The sequence below is a fragment of the Tachypleus tridentatus genome, chromosome 3 (assembly GCF_004210375.1).
Source record: "Tachypleus tridentatus isolate NWPU-2018 chromosome 3, ASM421037v1, whole genome shotgun sequence".
Lineage (NCBI taxonomy): Eukaryota > Metazoa > Arthropoda > Merostomata > Xiphosura > Limulidae > Tachypleus > Tachypleus tridentatus.
Window position 1 is genome coordinate 25,681,139 of NC_134827.1, and position 23,650 is coordinate 25,704,788.

The 23,650-nt window shown below is 35.9% G+C and overlaps 1 protein-coding gene across 8 annotated transcripts in view; it reads left to right on the top strand.

Moving 5' to 3' along the window:
• LOC143246566 (MFS-type transporter SLC18B1-like) overlaps positions 1-23,650 on the top strand; it is a 78,988-nt gene that overhangs the window by 43,528 nt on the left and 11,810 nt on the right. For 5 of the 8 annotated variants that reach the window (XM_076493491.1, XM_076493490.1, XM_076493495.1 and 2 more), the window contains 6 exons: positions 1,238-1,306; positions 2,594-2,681; positions 3,973-4,112; positions 16,536-16,634; positions 17,465-17,556; positions 19,050-19,145. In XM_076493491.1, coding sequence (XP_076349606.1) covers positions 1,238-1,306; positions 2,594-2,681; positions 3,973-4,112; positions 16,536-16,634; positions 17,465-17,556; positions 19,050-19,145 — 584 coding nt within the window. The remainder of the gene's footprint in view (positions 1-1,237; positions 1,307-2,593; positions 2,682-3,972; positions 4,113-16,535; positions 16,635-17,464; positions 17,557-19,049; positions 19,146-23,650) is intronic. The other 3 variants (XM_076493492.1, XM_076493497.1, XM_076493494.1) reach the window with 2 other exon arrangements.

Consider the following 23,650-nt stretch of genomic DNA (forward strand, 5'->3'; position numbering starts at 1 on the left):
GTGGGATTGACCGTTACATTATAACGCCCCCACGTCTGAAAGGGCGAGCATGTTTAGTGCAACAGGGATTCGAACCCACGACCCTCATATTACGTGTCGAGCGCTTTAACCACCTGGCCATACCGGGCCGGTAGCAGTACTAGAAGTTGTAATGCAGAGAGAGAATTTCTATAATACAGAGAAACATTAATCAGCATAAACGCTGTGTTAGTTTAAAATTATGAATAATGGCTACCGAGTGTTGTGTATCAGGCATTAATGGTAAGCATGTTTTTTCTTTTCCTTGATCAAATAGCAAGAGAGAGGGAATCCTCAAGAGCTGCGACACTTTGAGTTATTTTAATTAGGAGTAAATTAATGTGAGATCTTTTTTTATTATTATTCTTTTTTTGCCATATATTTTTGTGCCTCAAAAATACTAAACGTAGGGTGCGTGTATACCCGATTTGATTTTATTAGTCTACAGAATTTCTACTAGTCTACCCTCCAATTGAGATTATTTTAGGCAGCATTAAAATAGATTAATATACGATACCTTAGGCGTGGTCAAATACATCAACCTAGAGGTTTAAACTCCCAAATCCAGTACTATAATTAGATCTCAAATTGGTCAAAAGATGTCGAAACTATGAACTAAAAGTTTGTACTTGGAAAAGTCAGAACCATTTTATGAGCCGTTATGCCGCGGCTAAAAACGAACGAAATTTTGGATTAAAATTTCAAACAGTTCGACGAGGGAAAGCAAATTGCACCTATAAATAATTAAACATACATCTTCATAAAACAGAAATATGTGGCGTAAGTTACACGTGTGCCTTTCTAAACTATATAATTGAACTATAAATATTTTCCTTCTTCAATTTAATCCAAATTACGACCCTTTATTGGCCGTACTTGACAGTGATTTACTTTTAAACAAATACTGAATAATAATAATAATAAAGCCAAAGTGTAAAACATTACTTCTTTAAATCTACCTATATTCAATATTAACCTTTAAAAAATGGGTTACATATATGATATATACATCCTTATATATTTATTTATATGTGTCTTCTCACAGGTTTTCCAGTTTTCATTGCGTAGATTCTTTGTTCATTTTGTTATATTTTCGTCAATATTTAAATACGTAATATTTAACTAACAGTACTAATTCATCCCAGTCAGAATGCTTCGGAAATGTCATTCATATTTAGGAAAATGTTTAATCAATTCTTTTTTATTTTATTTTTTTTAGGCAACAATCGAAACATTTTTTGGGTTGGGACTGCTGCTTGGGCCTCTGATAGGTGGGGCTTTATATCAGGTAAGTTTACAATGTAACTAATAAGCAAAAGAAATCTTAATTTCCGTTTTAAAACGCTAATTAATTATTGTGTGCTTATTCAATTTCAAAATTGTAATCTAATTAATAAATACTTGAACTAACTACATTATTAAAGTTGTATGATTCTACGCATTATTTTATAAAATAGTTTTATCTTAGTTACGTGACTGATATTAGATGGCTATAATTTTCATTGGCTGTAATATTCGTATTCATTTTCTAGTTTCTGCCAGACGTCTTTATACGCCATATTATAAAACACGTACACGCTCTGACCTCTGTCTCTTGGTGGGACAGCGGTAAATCTACAGACTTACAACACTAAAATCCAGGGTTGAATTCCCTACAGTGAACACCGCAGATAGCTCAATGTGGCTTTAGCCTAAAAAAAACAAAAACTTTGACCTCTATTTACCATTGACTGTATATTCTATTGCCGCAAGTGCTTGTACTCTCATAACACATTCTTATTAATGCTCAACTCTCACAATAATGCATCCTCATAACGAAGAGAAAAATCGCTACATCCCAAGATTGTTTGTTTTTATTCGCTCAATTCTGAAGTACATTCTAAGACAAATTCGCTACATCCCAAGATTGTTTGTTTTTATTCGCTCAATTCTGAAGTACATTCTAAGACAAATTCGCTACATCCCAAGATTGTTTGTTTTTATTCGCCCAATTCTGAAGTACATTCTAAGACAAATTCGCTACATCCCAAGATTGTTTGTTTTTATTCGCTCAATTCTGAAGTACATTCTAAGACAAATTCGCTACATCCCAAGATTGTTTGTTTTTATTCGCTCAATTCTGAAGTACACTCTAAGACAAATTCGCTACATCCCAAGATTGTTTGTTTTTATTCGCTCAATTCTGAAGTACATTCTAAGACAAATCTTAATTAATTCACATGCCAAAGCCGATAAAAATAAAAAAACAAAGTATATCATGCATTTGCCTTTTCTTTTCTTCTTTACTGTGTGATATTCGATTATTCAGTGACGTGTTTCAGGACATGAAACGTTAAAATTCGAGATATAATCCCTGCGGTTGGCCCAGCACTGATAGCACGTTGTTTAACTTTGTGGTTAACAAAACAAATAAAAAATTCACTTCATATAAATAATTATTATGGGTAAATAATATTTATAAAGTAGTGGTCGGGTATCAGTCAAAATGTTCTCCACTTTTTTCGACTAAAACATGGATTCTTTTACCATTTTATGTGTCTTTAATTCATAATGTTTTGTTTTTTTTCGTTTTTAGGCAGGAGGGTATTCACTTCCATTTGTTATACTTGGGGTGGCCCAACTTTTTGTGGAAGTTTGTTCTATTTTTATTCTGCCACCGCCTGGTAAGAATCTCATACTTCACCTATGTTCAATAATGTATTACTTAATCCATTATTTAAAATCTTACAACTATAAACTGCTGATTTAAAAAAAAAAATGTTAATCTATAGCTTTGCTGTTTGGTTCAACATATATCAGTTTCACCGGTTTTGTTGTTTATGATTTTTGTTTTGTATCACTATGCAAAAAAAAAAATGATTGATCGAGCTTCTGTTTGAATGGCCCCCGGCATGGCCAGGCTGTTGAGGCGTTCGAGTCGTAATCCGAGGGTCGCGGGTTCGTGTGAGCGTTATACTGTTACGATCAATCCCACTATTCGTTGATAAAAGAGTAGCCCAAGATTTTGTGGTGATGATTGGCTCCTTTCCCTCTAGTCTTGCATTGCTAAATTAGGGACGGCTGGCGCAGGTAGCTCTCGTGTAGCTTTGCGTGAAATTCAAAACAAACAAACTGTTTGAATGACATTTGATTTAAGATGGAACCACGCGCATTAGTTGAGAAAAACTTACAGTTAACATATAAGAATCAGAAGCAATCCGGGTGTCATATAAAAACTTATATTTCAGCAAACTCTATGATAAAAACAAACAGTTTCGTTTACACCTACTTAAAATATCGAATGAAACGTCTTTTCTTGAAAGACACTAAAAAAAAGCTTCAGTTCGTGACTCGAATCCTTCGAGTATACCTTCAAGTAAACTACACGAAACTGATATCAAAAGACGGTCCCCATATTAGCGTGTTCACTTACTTCAAAAAGCATGGCATGGCCAGGTGGGTTAAGGCGTTTGACTCGTAATCTGAGGGTCGCTGGTTCGAATCCCGATCGCACCAAACATGATCGCCCTTTCAGCCGTGGGGGCGTTATAATATCACGGTCAATCCCACTATTCGTTGGTGAAAGAGTAGCCCAAGAGTTGGCGGTGAGTAGTGATGACTAGCTGCCTTCCCTCTAGTCTTACACTACTAAATTAGGGACGGCAAGCACATATAGCCTTCGAGTAGCTTTGTGCGAAATTAAAAACAAACAAACAAACAAACACTTCAAAAAAAAAAAAAAAGACCGATTGATTGCTGATTTGTCGTGTCTGATAAGGTCCGCCTCCGACTGTTAAATACAATTGTGCAATGTACAATGTACAGTTCGCAAAAATTCGCGTTTGCAGACATGACATCGAAAACGTAAAAATTTCTCAAAACATAAATAAAATAAACCGTTAGTTCTAAAGAAAATATTTTAACGTATTTGGAAGGATTAATCGTTCTAGCAATATGCTTTTTCCTTTCTTACAGATCGCAGTGAAAAACCAAAATCGGGCAACATGTTAAAGTTTTTAGCTGACGCCGGAGTACTGCTCGATGGGTTGTTAATCGTAACAACCCTGATGTTTTTGGGTTTTAACTCAGCGACGTTAGAGCCTCATCTTCGCCAGGTGACAATAGTTTCTATACTTAGCAAAAATGTAAAGTTTGTTTACATTCCATTTATTATGTGCGATATATTAAGAATAGTACAGTAAAATTCTGATAGTGCGTAGATTTTCCGTATACATCCCGATAATACACGAGGTTTAACTAGGAAACGTATTTAAAATGTGCGAGTCGAGTTTCTCACATGCGTGAATGTTTTTTGTTTTTTTTTGGGGGGGGACGAAAAATTGCTCCAAGAAATAACTAAAACAATAGAAAATCCTTATTAGCCGCGGCACGTGAAATTATTTAGCAGAAATAGAATAAAATAATGTATGACACTTTTTTTTTTCTTCTCTCTCTCTCTTTCTATTGGCTGTATCTTACGGACCAGTACTACCAAGGGTGGAGCTCACGTACACCCGTTTCGATGTTATCACTCATTAGAACATTTATACCAGCCTCTATCCACAAAGTGAAAATCTGCTGGGCTGGGCTAGAGTAAATTAATCTATGAGACCTTGGGTATGATTAAATACATCAATCAAAAGGGTTTGATTTGCTGAGTCCGAAACTGCAATCAGATCTCAAATCGGTCGACGGATGACAGAGCCATAAGGTAAAATACTTGGAAAACAAAACTCGGAACCATTCTGTGAGACGGCATGACTGCGTCGTGTTGAAGAGACGAGATCTTACCGACAAAACAATAGAATACTCAGATACTGTTTCGGAAAGTGTTTATCTTAATACACTACACCGTACAGCAAATTATAGTTCAACTTAGCTTTTATATTACAGCCTCATACTCTAAATAAACGTAGTTTTATAAACTCGGACATTTAGATAAAACAGAGATCGGACCATTTGTATTTGTTATAACGTTAGACTTCGTTTGCTGTATTCCAATAACATTGCACTGCAGAAAAACAAATTACAGTTATTAAATGATAACATTATAAGATGTAAGATTATGATTTCCTTTATATTACATAGAAGTGATGTGTTTTTGTTGCGCTAATCCACTGAAAACTTGAGTTCGTAGGCCAACGGTGAGCCTGGCATGGTCTCAAGATTAGAACGTTCGACTCGCAATCTGCGAGCCAAGGATTTAAATCCCTGTTACCGAACATTCTCGCCCTTTCAGCCGTTGTGGCGTTACAGTATGACGGTAAAAGACTAGTTTAAGAGTTAGCTACCTTCCGTTTAATTTATCATTACTATATTAGGGACGTCTAGCTATCGGGAGTCCTACCAACTGGGCGAACTGGGCAGTTGCCCGAAGCCTCTCATCATATGGCTTTATATCTACATCTGAGTTTTCTTACCATTATGGGGACCCACATTTACTGAATCCTGTCCAGAATTCAATAATGATTAAGACTGCTCCTCAAATAGCACAGGAATAGCTTTTCGTGTAATTATAAACAAATCACTAAAGGAAGGTTTATTTCCAGTCCTGGCATGACCAGGTGGTTAGGATGCTCGACTCGTAATCACTGTCAAACCAAACATGCTCAAACTTTCAGCCGTGGGGGCTTTGCATGAAATTCTAAGAACAAACAGGTTTTCCACAGGTTCAACGTATTTTTTCGCCCTCATCCTAGTGCACTAGCGATATTTTACTGTAGAATAAAATTACAGTAGTTGTTTAAATCTATTATTTGTTTTATTTGTTTGTTATAAATCACGAAGCTGCACAATGCGGGTATTAAAATGCATTTTTTTTTTATTTTTATAAATGAAAATGAAATGGAACGTCGCCACTGCGATAAGCAAATGCTTTACAAAGTAACTTTTGCAACGGATTTACTGTTATGCATTTAATTTAATACATACATTTGTTTGAGTTTAATGCATGTGGCATATATTGTTTGATGTTTATTGCGCAAATCATGCCTGTTTTCTAAATTTGTGAAAGATTCTCGAGAGCAAGAATGAACAATATATGGTTTACGAAAACACTATCGTGTTTTCGAATATTGTTGAACATTCGAGAATTTAGCGTGACTGGTATAAGAGCTAGCCGAGAGAGAGTAAAAGAATATTTTATCAGCTACAGTCAGTATACTGTAACCTTGGAAGCTGTAATTATGATTAACGCTTATTAATCGAAAAACTACACAATTTGATCAGATTTATAGATTTTGAACATTACAAACCGTTCAACTTCAGAGAATTAACTTTGGACTTAATATTTCTACTAGAACGTTAGATATTTATCTTTATCTGTGAAAGTAAGCCTGTGAACCGTGTTAGGTCAAACAGGAACAGGGCTAGCTAGCATTCCCGTCAGGTGAAGTGTCTTGTATTAACATATTTGCACTTCATTGACCTGGACCGTCGGTAAAATATTACGTTCCAGACTAGATTATTCTCATTTAAATAAACCGGTTCTTATATCGTATACAAGAAAGCATTCTAATCTATAGAATGTAAGCATTAAAAAAACTAAACTGATACCACGAAACAAAAATAATTCAAGTCACATAGTATATTATAGTATGCATTCACTAGCCTTGCACGAAGATAAACTTTTTATAATAGTGGTAACAGTTTCGTCATCTTACCTTCGAATTATAATACGCGCAAGGTTGCGCAAAAGTCGCGTTCCATTTAAATAATAACTGTTTGTATTTCCTTTATTATAAACGAAAATACAAGTAGCGATGATCGACGAACTGAATCATGGGTAAAGTAGCAAGTTAGTTATTACAATACATGGCATCAGTTTGCCTCTTAATTGTTTTTTTTTTTTTATTTCGCGCAAAGCTACACCAGGGCTATCTGTGCTATCCGTCCTTAATTTAGCAGTGTGAAACTAGAGGGAAGGCAGCTAGTCATCACCACCCAACGCCAACACTTGAGATATTCTTTTACCAGCGAATAGTGGGATTGACTGTAACATTATAAAGCCCCCACGCCTGAAAGGGCGACTAATTTTGATGTGACGGAGATTCGGAACCCGCGACTCTCATATTACGAGTCGAACGTTTTAACCACCTGGCCACGCCGGGTCCATTTAATGAACCAAAGAATGAACCAAAATCAACTTTAAATGTAAAAGCAAGGTGTTAATAATGAAGGTTCAGTAAAATAAGAGATCAGTTTTTGTACATTAAAAGTCTTCTAACAGTCTCAATATTTTGGAAATAATAATAATAGTATTTTTAGACGCTTGATTTAATTTCAAGAAAGAAAAAAAACGGTTTAACTTGTGAATGCGTTAGGTGGGTAATTATCTGTCTCAGAATTTATACTGTGTATGAAAGTCGAATCGTGTCGCGCAAATCAGGAATTGAATGGTTAATTACTGTAACCCCCATTACACTATTTCTCTTTCTCGGTGTAATACTGTGTGTGTGTGTGTGTGTGTGTGTGTATGCCTCTCGAGAAGCTCAGTTTTAAGATATAATTTCCTGAAATTCGCTTTTGTTGGGCATAAACATTAAAAAGTTTTGAGGTAGATTGGTTTGGTTTGTTTTGAATTTCACGCAAAGCTACACGAGGGCTATCTGCGCTAGCCGTCCCTAATTTAGCAGTGTGAGACTAGAGGGAAGACGGCTAGTCATCACCACCCACCGCCAACTCTTGGGCTACTCTTTTACCAGCGAATAGTGGGATTGAACGTCACATTATATACACCCCCACGGCTGAAAGGACGAGCATGTTTGGTGTGGCTGGGATTCGAACCCGCGACCCTCAGATTACATTTTGAGGTAGATAGAATGTTTAATGACAAAAGATTCAGAGCGTCCTTTTTGTCATGTCAATCACTCACGAAGATGTGTTTGTCTGTTTTTTAATTAAGTACAAAGATACACGATGGGCTGCGCTGTCTGTGCTCTGTCCACCACGAGTATTGAAACCCGATTTCTAGTGTCGTATGTTCACAGACATTCCGATGTGCCACTAAATGTAAAGAAAATTAATGTTTCGTTGTTAATCTGTTTGGTTGTTGTTAATCCGTTTGGTTGTTGTTAATCCGTTTGGTTGTTGTTAAGCGTTAATTTTGATAGAGAAACAGAACGGGTATGATTTTCTTAAACATCATGAAAAGGTAACGAGTTTATTTGAAAACATCAAACTGTGGAATGTACAATCATCTCGTGAGAAAAGCAAGACAAAATTATGTATAGAATAAGTCAAGGACAATAAAAAAACACTCAAGGCTGAATTAGCATCCAACCTCCATTCATTCTATAGTCAACCAATCACAAAACTATGTAGTACTGAATAGGGGTACACCTATCCCATTAAAAAAACAAAAACCAACAACAACTGACAAAATCCTTCACAGTCTACGATATCAAATATACATATACACGAAGAAAGAACGTGTGATACCTAATAATGTAATTCTATATTTTGTTCAAAATGTCACTGGCATATCAGGATTCTAGTTCGAATGGTTATAGCGTGTGTGTGTGTTTTCTTTAGGAAAGCCACATTGGGCTATCTGCTGAGTCCATCGAGGGGAGTCGAACCCCCTGATTTTAGCGTTGTAAATCCGTAGACTTACCGCTGTACCATCAGGGGACCAGCATGTGTGATAAGAATTTGTTCAATGTAAGAAAGAAGTAATGTTCTGCAAACCTTAATGGAGCAAAAATTAATATCTGGACTACTTAGCTGTGAAAGCTTGAATCCTCGCTGGACATTAAGTGACATCAACAAACACGAACACGACTAATTAATATACACATGAACATTTCCCCTCCTTGGGTTTTAAAGCTGTAATTTAATTTAACAGTAAAATATTCGGTATATTGTAGTTAGTGGTACTGTATTTTGCATTTGTAAAATAGTAATAACAAACAAGATAGTGTATAACCAACCTCTATCCATGCTTAAATACGTAAATCATTAGTTATATATTTATCTTCTTATTGACCCGTGATGAATCGGGACTTCTTTCTTACCAATACAGTGACCTTCCTTTTGTACTAATTGGAAGTTTAGCCAGTGAGTGGAGCAACTTTTAATTCAAATTACATAGCTACTGCATTGGTCAAAAGAAACTGTTTAGTTATATCGCCATTAGATATTCAAAATAACACTAAAAATTACATGGAAGTAATAAAAAAAAGATTATTTTACTTATCATAACATGTAGAAGTTTAATCTGAGATCTGTAATGTGACAACATGCATGTTTCATTTTTTTGACGTTTTCAGCATAACCCGGAATTACACCTCGTGGTTCTTAACAGTAATAGGCCCGGCATGGCCAGGTGGGTTAAGGCGTTCGACTCGTATTCCGAGGGTTGCGGGTTCGAGCCCCCGTTGCACCAAACATGCTCGCCCTTTCAGCCGTGGGGGCGTTATAATGTGACGGTCAATTCCACTATTCGTTGGTAAAAGAATAGCCCAAGAGTTGGCGGTGGGTGGTGATGACTAGCTGCCTTCCCTCTAGTCTTACACTGTTAAATTAGGGACGGCTAGCGTAGATAGCCCTCGTGTAGCTTTTCGCGAAATTGAAGAAACAAAAACCAAAACTTTAACAGCAGTCGGTTTCAGCTGGTATGGACAGACAATGCTTGTTTTCTGTTTCTCTCGCTCGCTCTTTGTTCCAAACATTAGTCGGTTTCTTCTGGTCTAAACGTTCGCTGTTTACTTTCTGTTACCCTCATTCCTTGTTTCTAACATTACTCACTTTTATCTGCTCTATAAACCTACTCCCTCGTTTCTAACTTATTTTACAGTTAGAACATTACTTATGATGTGTAGTAGCTTTTGTGATACTTTGTTATTATGACGTTTTTAGTAAGTAAATTCCTAAGGTCAGTATAAATCCGCTGCACCCAAGAACCTCGTATGAATAACCTAGTAGTAAATAGTACTGTGAAATAAAAGACGTAACACATTTAACACTTCGTGATGACGAGAAACCCACTTGAAGTAAAAATGTGTCTCAGAACGGCTGGTATGGGTATCGAAACTTTAAATAAAATAAAATACAGAACAACGTTTCGACTTTTTTAGTTCATCTTCAGGTTAATAAAGACAGAGTTTACAACTGACTGTTGCTGGGTGCATGTCTTAGGGACGAGAGTATAAATGGATACAGGATTGTAGGAGGCGTTGTAGTTAGATGTTAGGTTATTAATTTGTATAGGTATGAAGGTGTTCCTTTATATTGGTTTAATTTTGGACTTAGTTGCTGTATAAGTAGGGCTGCTTTGATTTTGCGTTTGTTTATATGTGTTTCCCCACTTAGTTCCGTGTGTTTTCTATGGTTATGTTGTGCTTATTTGATTTGCAGTGGGTTCAAAAACGTGTGAAAGTGGTGTTTTATGTTCCTTGAATCTGGTTTCCATTTTTCTGCTTGTGTCTCCAATACAGAAGTCGTAAAAGTTGTTACATTGTATTTTATAAATAATGTTGGTGTTGTGTTTGTCAGTGTAGTTTTTACATAGTGTGGATTTCAGTTTTGTACCTGGTTTTTAATTAATTTAGTGTTTACTGGAATGTTGTGTTGTAGGTTTTCCAAATATTGGTTATTTTTGCTGATGATTTCGGGAACATATGGTATTCAACAGGGTAAGCTTTTACAGTTTGTTATTTCTTGTAATTTATTATTGTTTGTTTGTTGTTGGTCTAGGTGTGTGCGTATAATGTTTACAACGATTTTTGGAGGAAATTTGACGTTGATGAAATGTTTCATTTTGTCAATTTCATCGTTAACGTTATCGGATAAACATAGTTTTATAGCTGTGTTTATTTGGTTTCTTAATATGTTGAGTTTTTGTTTTGTTTCATGTGCTGAGTCTCAGGGAATGTATACTCTTGTATGGGTGATTTTTCTGTGAATTTCTATTTTGAATTGCGTATCGGTTCCAGTAATCTTGAAGTTAAGAAATACGACTTGGTTAGTTGCTTCCTGTTCGTAAGTGAACTCAATGTTGGGGTTGAAAAATATTAAATGTGTGTTCTGTACATATAAATGCAACAACTGTATCATCAACATACCTATACCAGTATGGCTGTGGCTGAATTGATCGCTTGAGATTCAATCTGTCATAAAAAGAAGACAACTTCGACAACCAACAACTTTTCTTTCCAGGTAAAACTGAAAACATCTATTTCTCCGGAACATCTCAAAACAGTATTGTGAACAACGTTTTCAAAGAATTTTCACACAAAACCATCAACATAATTTCACAAAAAAGAAAACTAAAAAAAATAATGTCACACGAAAAGATAATAAAATTCTATAAGCAACCTAAAACAAAACATTAAAATTCTAAAACAAGATAAAGGCAATGTGATAGTTGTTATAATGAATACATTCAAGAAATGAACAACATCTTATAAGATACAAACAAATTTAAACTAATACGTACAAATCCTACAAAAACATATTAAAACCAATTAAACAAAATACAACTACTAATGAAAATCTCAGAAAACCTTTATTCTTACCTACGAAGGACAGACTCATGCATACCACAACTATACGGCACCCCAAACCTCACAACCCCAATTGTTCACTGGACCCATAATGTCGACCTAGGAATCGTTTAACTACAACCTCGGTAAATATATAGCATGGGCATTTTCTAAGTATGTAACATCAGCCGGATCCTTTTTCACAGACTCTTCTAACTTTAAATCTATTCTTAAATAACTAAATCATAAATCCTTAATGGACAGTTTTGATGTAATATAATCTCCCTCTTCACAGAAGTCCCAACGACTGACGCCTGCAAGATAGCTTTAGAACTTTATATCCAAGACCCCAACCCATTGATACACACCCCTAGCAACACTTATAGAATTCACTACCACCAAAACTACCTACAAATGGCCTAAGTATGGGGAGTCCCGTGTCATTAGTTCTAGCCAACATTTTTATGACATAGATTGAATCTCAAGCTATCAATTCACTCTTACACTCACCACTATACTGGTACAGATATGTTGACGATACAGTTGTTGGATTCACATCTACAGAACACACACTTAGTTTTTTCAACCACGTCAACTCCATACACCCCAACATTAAGTTAACTTGTGAACAGGAAAAAACTAACCAAGCAGCATTTCCCAACCTCAAGATAACAAGAACCGATACACAACTGAAAACAAAAATCAACAAAAAAATCACCCACACTGAACTATACATTCCCTGAGACTCAGCACATAAAACAAAAACTCAACATATTAAGAAACCAAATAAACACAGCCACAAAACTATGTTCAACTAAAAATTAACGATGAAATTGACAAAATGAAACAACATTTCATCAACGTCAACAAATTTCCTCCAAAAATCGTTGAAACAATTATACGCACACACTTACAGGGTGGCCCGTAAGTCCCTACCCATCCATATATCTTGTGTATCCAGTGTATCTGTTGCTGTCCCTCATTCTCGCTGCCCTCATGTACCCACGTACTTGTCACAATACGCTCTACAAGTGTAAATGGACTCACATCGACCATATTTCTCTGAAAAAAAAAGAAACACATTTTGTAATACATGCGTAATCGAATATAACATAATAACATATGGATGGGTAGGGACTTACGGGCCACCCTGTAGATCAACAACACAATAAACAACAAACAAACAATAATAAATTCCAAGATACAACAAACTATAAAACCTTACCCTGTTGCATACCATATGTTCCCGAAATCATCAGAAAAAATAACCAATATTTGGAAAAACTTAAAACACAACATTCCAGTAAACACTAAATTAATTCAAAAACCAGATACAAAACTGAAGTCCACACTATGTAAAAACTACACTATTTATACAATTCAACAACTGCCACTTGGAGAAACAAGCACAAAAATGGAAACTAGATTCAAAGAACACGAAAAAAACACCTTCACACGTTTTTGAACACTGCAACTCAAATAAACACAAGATAACCATAGAAAACACCCAGATACTAAGTAAGGAAACAAATATAAGCAAACGTAAAATTAAAGAAGTTCTACTTATACAGCAACTAAAACCAAAATTAAACCACTATAAAGGAACACCTTTATACCTATACTAATTTTAATAACCTAACTTCTAACTACAGCGCCCCCTACAATCCTGTACTCGTTTATACTCTCGTCCCGAAGATGACCTAAGAAACTCGAAACATTGTTATTTGCTTTATTAGTAAAAGTATTAATATCCACATCAGCCGTCGTTCTGAGATACACATTTATAACTTGTAAAATTAAACACACACACACACACACACACACACACACATATATTTATATCTGAAAGCAAGCAATATACGAACAGATGCAATTAAAATATAAACAACTGAAATCAACCAAACGTAAAGGTAAAAAAATTTAACCTATATAAAAGCTAATGTGCGTGTTACGTGATGCTTGATATCTTCTAAATAGGAGGAATCATAAAAGCCAAAATGCATTTATCCAGAAATAATAATTTGTCTGTTTGCCCATTACGATTTTAGTGACGGTGCAATGGGGCCGTGAGAGAAGGGTGCCATACAACCTTATAAGTGTAGTGAATGTTTGTGCAGGTTTCATTTGAATTTTATGAAAAGTTGCAGGAGAGATATCTGCGTCAGCTATCCCTAATTTAGCAGTGAAAAGCTAGATGGAAGGCAGCTATTCCTCACCGCCCACCGCCAACTCGTTGGCTATTATTTTACATAAGAATAGTGGGATTGGCTGTTACATTATAACGTCACAATGGCTGAAGGAACATGTATAATCGGAGGAGGTTTCAAACTTTCAGATTGTGAGTCAAGAGCTCTTTCAGGAAAAAGATTTAGAAGACTGTAGAATGTAAAGAAAGTTGGTCACAAATGAAGTTATTACACCAAAAATGATGTGTGAAAATATTTTGCTGAAAACATAAAAACTAGCATTAGTGATTTTTAAAGTGTTAGAATGGGAATAGGAACCTCAAGGAATGATAAAATAAGTTTTATAATTGATGATTAAGAAATGGCTAGGTTATTAAATTCTACTTTTTCTTCAGTTTTTACTAATGAATACTTAAGCAGTATACCTTATCTTGAACAACTGGTTGATGAATACAAGACTGAATAAGATAACTGCATAAATTCTGAGCTTGCTAAAAAAAAAAATTGAAGTTTAAAGAATGTGCCAGTAATATTTCCCTGAGGGTTTTAAAGGAGGCTAAGGATTGAATATGTGATCCACTTGCCAGAATTTCATGAGAGTTCTTGAACAATGGACAAGTACAAACAAATTGGAAATTATATAATGTCATTTCTATCATCAAGAGAGGTAACAGAAGTTGTCACAGTAATTATAGGCCTATGTCTTGCATCAGTTGTTGGAAAAGTTTTGAAAAAGTCTGATAAAAATACTTTAAAAAGTTATTTAACAATGTTTAGAATTTTATCAGATGGTGAACATGGTTTCACTAAGGGAAAATATTGACTTACAAATGTTTTGACATTGAAAATGTTACTGCGTATGCATATGAGGATGTGGGCGAATATTTGGTACATCAGGATTTTCAGAAAGCGTCTGACAAAGTGCTACACAAAATGCTTGTAAATAAACTTATCTCTTTTATGTGTGGGGGATAAGTTAACTAACTGGATACAAGAGTGGCTTGATGGAAGAAAGTAGAAGGTTGCCATAAACGGAGATCATCCAAACTAGATTAATGTTACAAGAGGAGTACCTCAGGGCTCAGTCTTGAAACCGTTGCTCTTTTTAATTTACATCAGTGACATAGAGAAGGGGATGGTTAATGAATTACATAAATTTACTAATGATATTAATGTCTTGAGTGTTTTGCTGGCTGTGAAGAGTATGCTGTTACTTTACATAAGAATTTGGATCATTCAGTGGCAGATTGATTTTAATTATGATAAATGCAAGGTATTACATGTGGGTTATCATAATTTGAATTATAAGTGTAAAGTGGTTGAGAATTACCTCAACAGTATTATGTTTTTTGTTTGGTTTTGAATTAAGCACAAAGTTACACAATGGGCTATTTGTGCTCTGCCCACCAGTAGTATCGAAATCCAGTTTCTAACGATGCGAGTCTGCAGACATATTATTGTGCCACTAGGTGCAACAGTGTTATGACAGAAAAGAATTTTTATGTAATTATTTGATCAGTCTTTTAAACCATCCAAACAGTGTGCTGATGCTAGTGGTATGGTAATTAGGATTTTTAGCTTGTATCTACAGAAATATTAAATACAAGCCTACAGAGGTTATAATTTCATTGTGTAGGCCGGTGATTAGGCCACATTTGGAGTATTGTGTTAATTAAGTCTTGGGATCCTTACCTTAAGAAAGACGTTAAATTGTTGGAAAGGGTTCAGAGGAGGGTTACTAGAATGGTACCTGGGATGGAGGGATTGTCATATGAAGAGAGATTTAGAACCTTAAAATTGTTTTCTCTTGAAAAAGAAAATTTAGAGAGGATCCGATTGAAGTGATTAAGGTTATAAAAGGAATTGACAACATTGATGTATAAACATTTTTCATATTTAACATTGAGAATTGTAGAACTGGGAACACGAATATAGATTCTGGAAAGGTAGGAGTCATCTTCAGCTAATACAAATTTATTTTTCTAACAGGAGGTTGGCCTTTGGAATGGGTTGCATTTGGATGTTGGTGCAATAAGCGGCAAAGACGTTGTGTTGGATCACCGAGCCTAGTGCAAAAAAATATACCATGAAAGTAAAAATATCGATTCGATTAGCTTTAATAGCTAATTCTTTTCTGAACCAAACTATTTTCTGCTATATCACTCACGTTTTAATAAAACGAACGAACCTCTTTAACTAACGAAGACTGTAAGTTGAGTATTCAACAAATACTTTTTTCTAGTTTTGTTGTCTATACATTTCAGTACATAGACTAACAACAATATTAGATAATACTTTTGTTGCTAAGCGACATGACATAAAAGCCATTGTTGGAACACAGTGTTACCTAAACGCACTGGCTGTTATATATATTAGAACTTGTCAATCTAGCTGATTTTTACTTGTAATTATTCCATGAATACGTCACGAATTCATTTCATGAATGATCTTAATTTTGATTGGTTCTTGAAGGAAGTTGTCGATATTTGACTGCCTCGACTCTACTTTTCTGTCTTCTTGTTGGTCAAGCTTGATTTCACAAGTTTTTTTTTTTTTTTTTTTCAGTTAACTAAGAAATGTGAGGTTAGGCTTTAGTATGGAGTAAGGTGGTACTACTTGCCCTGTTATTTTTCGCCGCTTACATGCTAGTTAAACATTTAAGAAAGCTACCACATAATACAGTTTTCCAATATGTTCGCTTGAGGGCGTTTTAATTCGAAGTTTTTTGGTTAATTATGCTATACGATACGTTTTATTTGTTTTGTTTTTAAACAATTCAACTAACTTGAGATAATGAATGAGATAATGAAACTGGGCGTGTATCTTTACGCCTGCGTAAACACGTTTTTGTTTTATTTTTCTTATATAGTTTGACTTGCAACCGGTTCTGCTGGGCACTATTTTTATGATAACCGCGACTATCTACGTTATCACCACGCCAATGTGGGGATGGCTATGTGATAAAGGTGTAAGTAAATTCAGGGTGTCTGACATAATAAAAATGACTGAATAATTTTAAAAGCGAATTGTATTAAAATTAAGAGATATTGCCGCTTAAGGCTTTTATTAAAACGTATATCTTATGATTTGACTTCTTTTCAACCTTGTTCAATCGTTTGTACAGGGTGTTCGGAAAGTCACTATGCAGTTTTGTGAACGTATTGCATTCAGTCTATTTCAAGCCAGCAACTGGTAGCGGTGTTTAGAAACAAAATAAGAAGGATCCAGGCCTGTATTGATGCCAATGGGGGTCACTTTCAACACTGTTTATAATTGTCATTCATATTTACCTCCTGTATTCTATATTGAAACATGTCTGTTAATAAATATATAAGTTCACAGTGACTTTCCGAACACCTTGTACAACTAGAGCACCTGGATTTATATAGATCCAGCAGTAAAATAACAATAACCACGTGAAATGATGTTTGTTTATTGTTCGTTTTCATGAAAATTTAACGGTTAAGAAATTAATATACTGAATAAAAGTTTAGAACCAACTCTATAGTACATCTATGTATAAAATGTAAACTGATTCAGTGAGCAAAGGCAGAAGTCTGAATCCATTATTAAATTCTTGAGATATGATTAGCTATTTGTAAGAAAAACCATCATAATGGAGAACAAACAACCGAAACGGGATGACATTAATTTTGTTCTTATGATAAATCGGTTTACGAAATGAACTTCGAAACCGTTTGTAAACTCGTATTATTTTCCAGCAGCTGTTTCATCGTTATATTTAACGTATATTGTCTGTTTATAATTTTGTCATACTTTTTTTTGCTATACTTTTAGCTTGACCCCAAACTACTAGCGGTCATCGGCGGAGTCATGTGTATTGTTAGCCTTATTTTCCTTGGTCCAGCTCCGTTCCTACCCTTTACAGCGTAAGTTGTGGGATTTATGAAATATGTGGTCCTAAATTAAAAATCCTACTATACTTTTAAAGTAGTTTGTATGTTTGCCCTCTAACTCGTCCCAGGCTGATGCATTTCAACTTCTCAAATATGGTTTAATCAACTACAAATGATTCATAATGTGTCAAGAAGAAAGTGTTTTTTTTTGTTTTTTTTGTATGCATATATTTCTTAGCTCCAGTGGTGGTTAAATATAAACAAGTCCTTAGGGGTGGTCAGTAGTAGTGGTAGTGATGGGATATCTACAGTTGATCTTTCATCATACGGGTATACATCCATTCTATGTAGTTTCAATTATTATTATAATACTAAGGAGAAAGAAACATAAATACCGTCTATATTTATAACTGGTAAAACATTAATTCCACAGTTGCATTTCGTTTCCAAATCCCATTTATAATTTCTCACAAATTGTTTATACGTGCTTTCAAAATACGCATGTTTATATTGATTTTAAATGTTTTTACGCACGCGTTACTTATCGCAGGTGGTTAAGACACTCGAGTCGTAACCTGAGGGTCGCGGGTTCGAATCCCCCTCACACAAAACATGTTCTCCCTTTCAGCCGTGGGGGTTATAATATTACGGTCAATCCCACTATTCGTTAGTAAAAGAGTAGCCCAAGAGTTGGGTGGTGATGGCTGGCTGTCTTCCCTCTAATCTTACACTGCTATATTAAGAACGGCTCGTGTACCATCGTGTAGCTTTGCGCGAAACTCAAAACAAACGAACGTATTGCTCTTCGATAAAACGAAACATAACCCATCTCTAAAAAAAAAAAAAACTGATGAATGTATCATACAAATGATTTTTTAACTTTAATATACTTTTCGCCGTGGGTCGCGCGCGTTTATCGAATGTACGTTCATAAATTACACTGATTATGATATGAGCATGTTTTTATTCGCCTTCAGGGTATAAAACGTAAGATTCCCTTTTTGCGGAGTGGAACCGAGATTGTTTCGTCTGAGAAACAATCATGATTTGTGAACGTGAGATTAGTGCTATATGAAATCGGAAACCTTTTTTGAATAGAATAACTTCTGTGACAGATAGATACTATATGGATTCGCCATTGTATCTGTTTATTCAATCTGTTTAGCAGTGTAAGACCAGAGGGAAGGCAGCTACTCATCACCGTCCAACGCCAACTGTTGGGCTACTCTTTTTACCAACGAATAGTGGGATTGACCATAACATTATAACGCTCCCACGGCTGAAAGGGAGAGCATGTTTGGTGCGACGGGGATTCGAACCCACGACCCTAAGATTACGAGTCGAACGCATTAACCCACCTGGCCATGCTGGGCCATTGTTTGTTCATGAGCAGCTTTTACTTATTAACGTAACATTAATTCTGTGTGATTTGTTCAGTTGTTGTGTTTGGATTTTAGGCTACAGAAACTTCTAAACGAAAACTCACTGTAAAATAAAGATCGGAATATTTACTTTTCACTTTACAGGGAACTTTGGTTGGTGAACATAAGTTTAGTTCTGTGCGGAATTGGACTAGCAGCAAAGTTTGTGTGTGCTTTTATTTCCGCTTTGAAGGATGCGTTGTAAGTCATGCCATTTTCTTTTTACTAATTTATTGTTTAATTATAAAGACAATTAGAATAATATAATGATAACTGGAAGTACCGTAATGTTGATATGGTAGCTATAATATTGTTATCCAAAAATAATAAATAAATCAAATCACGTTCCTTACCTTTGATACGGTATGGGGGTGATGGTCAGTTATCCCCTCTTCGGCCACTTGGTCAGAGAAGAAAAACACAGTTGCCAGCTGATGCTGTTGACCAGCTGCTAAACAGTATAAACGGTGATCTTACTTTGAACAAAATCGAATATTAAGATCAAAGATTATTTAACGAAGGTTTATTAAGAATACTTAATCGACAAGTGTCGATATGGTAACAGGTGAAACATGACGTCACAAACATTAAGACAAAAGAATATAACAACCTCACTATAACACATTCACGAACGCAGCACAACAAATCAACATCGAGTTAGTGTTGGCTCGGCATAGCCAGGTGGTTAGGGCACTCGACTCGTAATCCGAGGGTCGCGGGTTCGAATCCCCGTCACACCAAACATGCTGTCCCTTTCAGCGTTCAAACAGATATCATTAAAAATATGTTTTACCCCTTTTGTTATTATGTTACGATCGATCCCACTATTTGTTGGTAAAATAGTAGCCCAAGAGTTGGTGGTGAGTGGTGATGACTAGCTGCCTTCCTTCTAGTCTTACTGCTAAATTTGGGACAGCTAGCGCAGATGGCCCTCATGTAGCTTTGCGCAAAAGTCAAACCAAACCAATCAGTGTTAGCAACTTTGGAATATTGCGTCAAAAGAACAATATTAATAGAATAAAACTAAAAGAAGCGTTGAGTATTCGTAAACTAAAACTTGATTTAAATTAAAACGCAGGTTTTAACTATGTTATTAACATATCCCTCTCTAACTCCAGTGGAACAGTGGTATGTCTGCTGGCTTATACTGCTAGAAACCGGAGTTCGATACCCGTGGTAGGTAGCGCACAGATAGCCCTTTGTGTAGCTTTGTGGTTAATAACAAACAACAACAATAACAACATATAACAAGGGTGGCCAAACCGCGACTCGCGAGCCACGTGCGGCTCTTTGAAATATAACGTGCGGCTCGCGGAAGTATGTTGGCTGAACTCCTTTTTGCATCACAATTATTATAAAAGGTAAATAAAAAAATGTTCAAGCTTTATAATTATTTACCGGGTAAAAACTGAGAGTACACTGGATTAAAACGTAAGTTTAATGTTCATGGTGAGTAAATATATTTAAATCCTAATTTTAATTCAAGATTTGAGTCGGGATTAAAGAAATTTCGGATCAGCAAGGATTACAGAGGAATTGTGCTGACAATGTTAGTTTTAGTGGGCGTGATTGTGGCGTGTATGGCTGTGTTGCGGGCAGAGAAATTAACGGAGTGTTAGTGTGATACTGGGTATTGTAGAGTTTGGTCGCGTTGCGCGTGTTGGAGCTTATTGTTTCTTTTCACTTTAAGTTTCTGTGAAAATTAAAGTGAAGGAAGATGGCGTCATCAAATTATAAGAAGCGAAAGTATGAAGATGAAAACAGAAATTTTAAGCCAGAGTAGGAGGAAGATTTTGCATTCACCATTAAAGGAGGTAAACCTTTGTGTCTTATCTGCAATGTGTTACACAGTCATTTAAAACCCAGTAAGTTGAAACGCCACTATGAAACAAATCACAAAAACTTTTCGTCTGATCTTCCACCTAAATCATAATTATGGAATAACAAGTTAACAAGCAGGCATTGTTGACAACGTCCAGTCAGGAAGTTGATACAACAGCTGAAGCTAGTTTTGTTATATCATGGAATATTGCTCGTGCTAAACGCCCATATTCTGATGGTTAATTTGTTAAGAAGAATATAGCTGAAGTTGTTGCAGTGTTAGATCCAAATAACACAAAACTTCAGCGGCTAATAACACAAACAACAGCTTCACGTCACACTACAGAGAAACGTATCTACCAGATCAGTGCTGATGTTGCAAGCAAAATGATTTAAAGAATTCCCTTGCATTCAGCTTAACCCTTGACGAATCTACAGACATACAAGACAACCCACAACTGGCGGTATTTGCTCGTTATGTTTGCTCTGATGTAACTGTGAAAGAAGAGATGTTGGACTTAGTGGCACTAAAACAAACAACTCGATGTTGACATTACAAATGCGCTTGACAGAGCTTAAACAAATGCTGATATTCCACTGGATAAACTCGTCAGTGTTGCAACAGATGGAGCACCTGCAATGGTGTGGAAAAATGCATGAATAATTGCACTTATGAAAATTGATCCCAGTTTTCCAGAGTTTCTCCCTGTTCATTGCATTATTCATCGTGAACACCTGGCAGCCAGATACTTCAAGTATGAAGATGTTATGAAATTTGTTCTTGAAATTGTCGATTTCATACGCTTAAATGGGAAGACCCACCGACAGTTAAAACATTTTATTAAAGAGTTCGAGCTTGAAGATAAACCTATTGATGTCTTTTTCTACTGCATTGCGAGGTGGCTGTCAACCATCAATGTCTTAAATAGGTTTGTGGATCTGTTGGAGCCTATTATTGCTTTTCTTGAAGAAAAGAAAATATTCTATCTTCAACTGGGAAATGATGAATGGATGCAAGATCTAATGTTCCTTACTGATACAATGAATCATCTACAATCTCTCAACTTGGCGCTCCAGGGGAAGGATAAGATTATTTCTGATCTTACTCAGAGAATTTTCAGTTTTGAGAATAAAAGAAGACTTTTTCAATGAGACATTTGTCAAGAAATTTCAGTTACTTTCCCAATCTCAAAAGCATAGTAAATACATTCCCTAATATTGAAATAAAAGATCACAAACTGGAAGAATACAAAGATAAATTACAAGGACTACTTGGTAATTTCCTAAACAGGTTTGAGGACTTGCAGAAGCTTGCTTGGCCTTTCTTGTAAATCCATTCATGGTTGATGTGATCAACGACAATTGTCCAATTCTCGAACCTCTGGTTACAGAATCATCTGCTGTGGAAATGGAACTGATAAAACTACAGGAGGACCGGGATCTAAAGATGATCAATAAATTCCATTCTACAACTGAGCTCTGGGAGCAAGTTCCAGAAATAAAATATCCTAAACTGAAGAAAACCAGTGTGTGACTCATTTCAGTTTTCAGCACAATATACTGCTGTAAATCCCTGTACTCTGTAATGATGTTTGTGAAGTCGAAGAATCGTGCAATCCTCACAAATGGACACCTGATGGAGCTAATTCGTACGGCCTTGACAACATATCAGTCGGAATTTCAACGAGTCACAATCAAGGTGGAAACTCACGAGACTTCTACTAGCAGTAAATAGCCTGATAATTGTATCAGTGTCTGTTTGTGTCAGAAAAATATTATGACAAGACTAAAATTTTGTAAGGTGGTATCTGATTAAAATATTTTCCTCCTTGCTTTCACCAGATATTTACTAAGACAGATATAGTTAAAAAATATGTTTTTCCTCCTTTTATTGTTATTTTTGGAAGTCTCATTTAATGTCAATTAAATAGAAAATTGCATATTTTCCTTTGATGTTTCCGTTGTTCATTACTGTATTAAATACGCTCAACATAGTTAAACAATAATCAGCCAGGATTTTGAGAACATTTGGTATATATATAAGCTCTACTCAAATAAGTGGTTTATTCTAACAACGCAAAATGCGTACTTTTTTCTTTATGTTCATTGGGCTTAAGATTTTGGCCAGTAGTGTGTGTGTGTGTGTATACGAGGTCTGTTCAAAAAATACGCGGACTGTTTGAATTGCGCGGCTCCAGTTGGTTCCAGGGGAATCCGCTTGGTGTCGCTAGGTTTGCACAGATAAGCTGATTACGACGCCATTTCCCGATTGCAGATATCTTTATTTGTGTATTAGCTACGTGGCATGAACGTTTTAAGGATGGTCGACAGTCCATTGAAGATGATGAGCGTCCTAGACGTCCTTCCACGTCAACTGACGACCCACACGTCGACAAAATCAACACCCTGGTGCGGGCAAATCGACGTCTGACTGTCAGGGAGCTTGCTGAAGAGTGTGGGATATCAGTTGGATCTTGTTACGAGATTTTGACCGAAAAATTAAAAATGCACCGCGTTGCTGCGAAATTTGTGCCTCAGAACTCGTGAGTTTTTGGCCAAACACTCGATCACTGTTCTTCCCCACCCCCCTACTCACCTGACCTTGCTCCTTGCGATTTTTTCTTGTTCCCCAAACTCAAAAGACTCTTGAAAGGAAGACGACTTGAGACGATTCCCGAGATTAAGGCAAATGCGACGAAGGAGCTGGAGGACATTACAAAAGAAGCGTACCAGGACTGTTTCAACAAGTGGAAACACCGTTGGGAAAAGTGTGTGCTTAGGGGAGGAGAGTACTTTGAAGGGGTCCCAGACCTGTAACTTCTAAATAAAGTACATTTTGTTTTATGACGTCAGTCCGCGTATTTTTTTTGAACAGCCCTTGTATA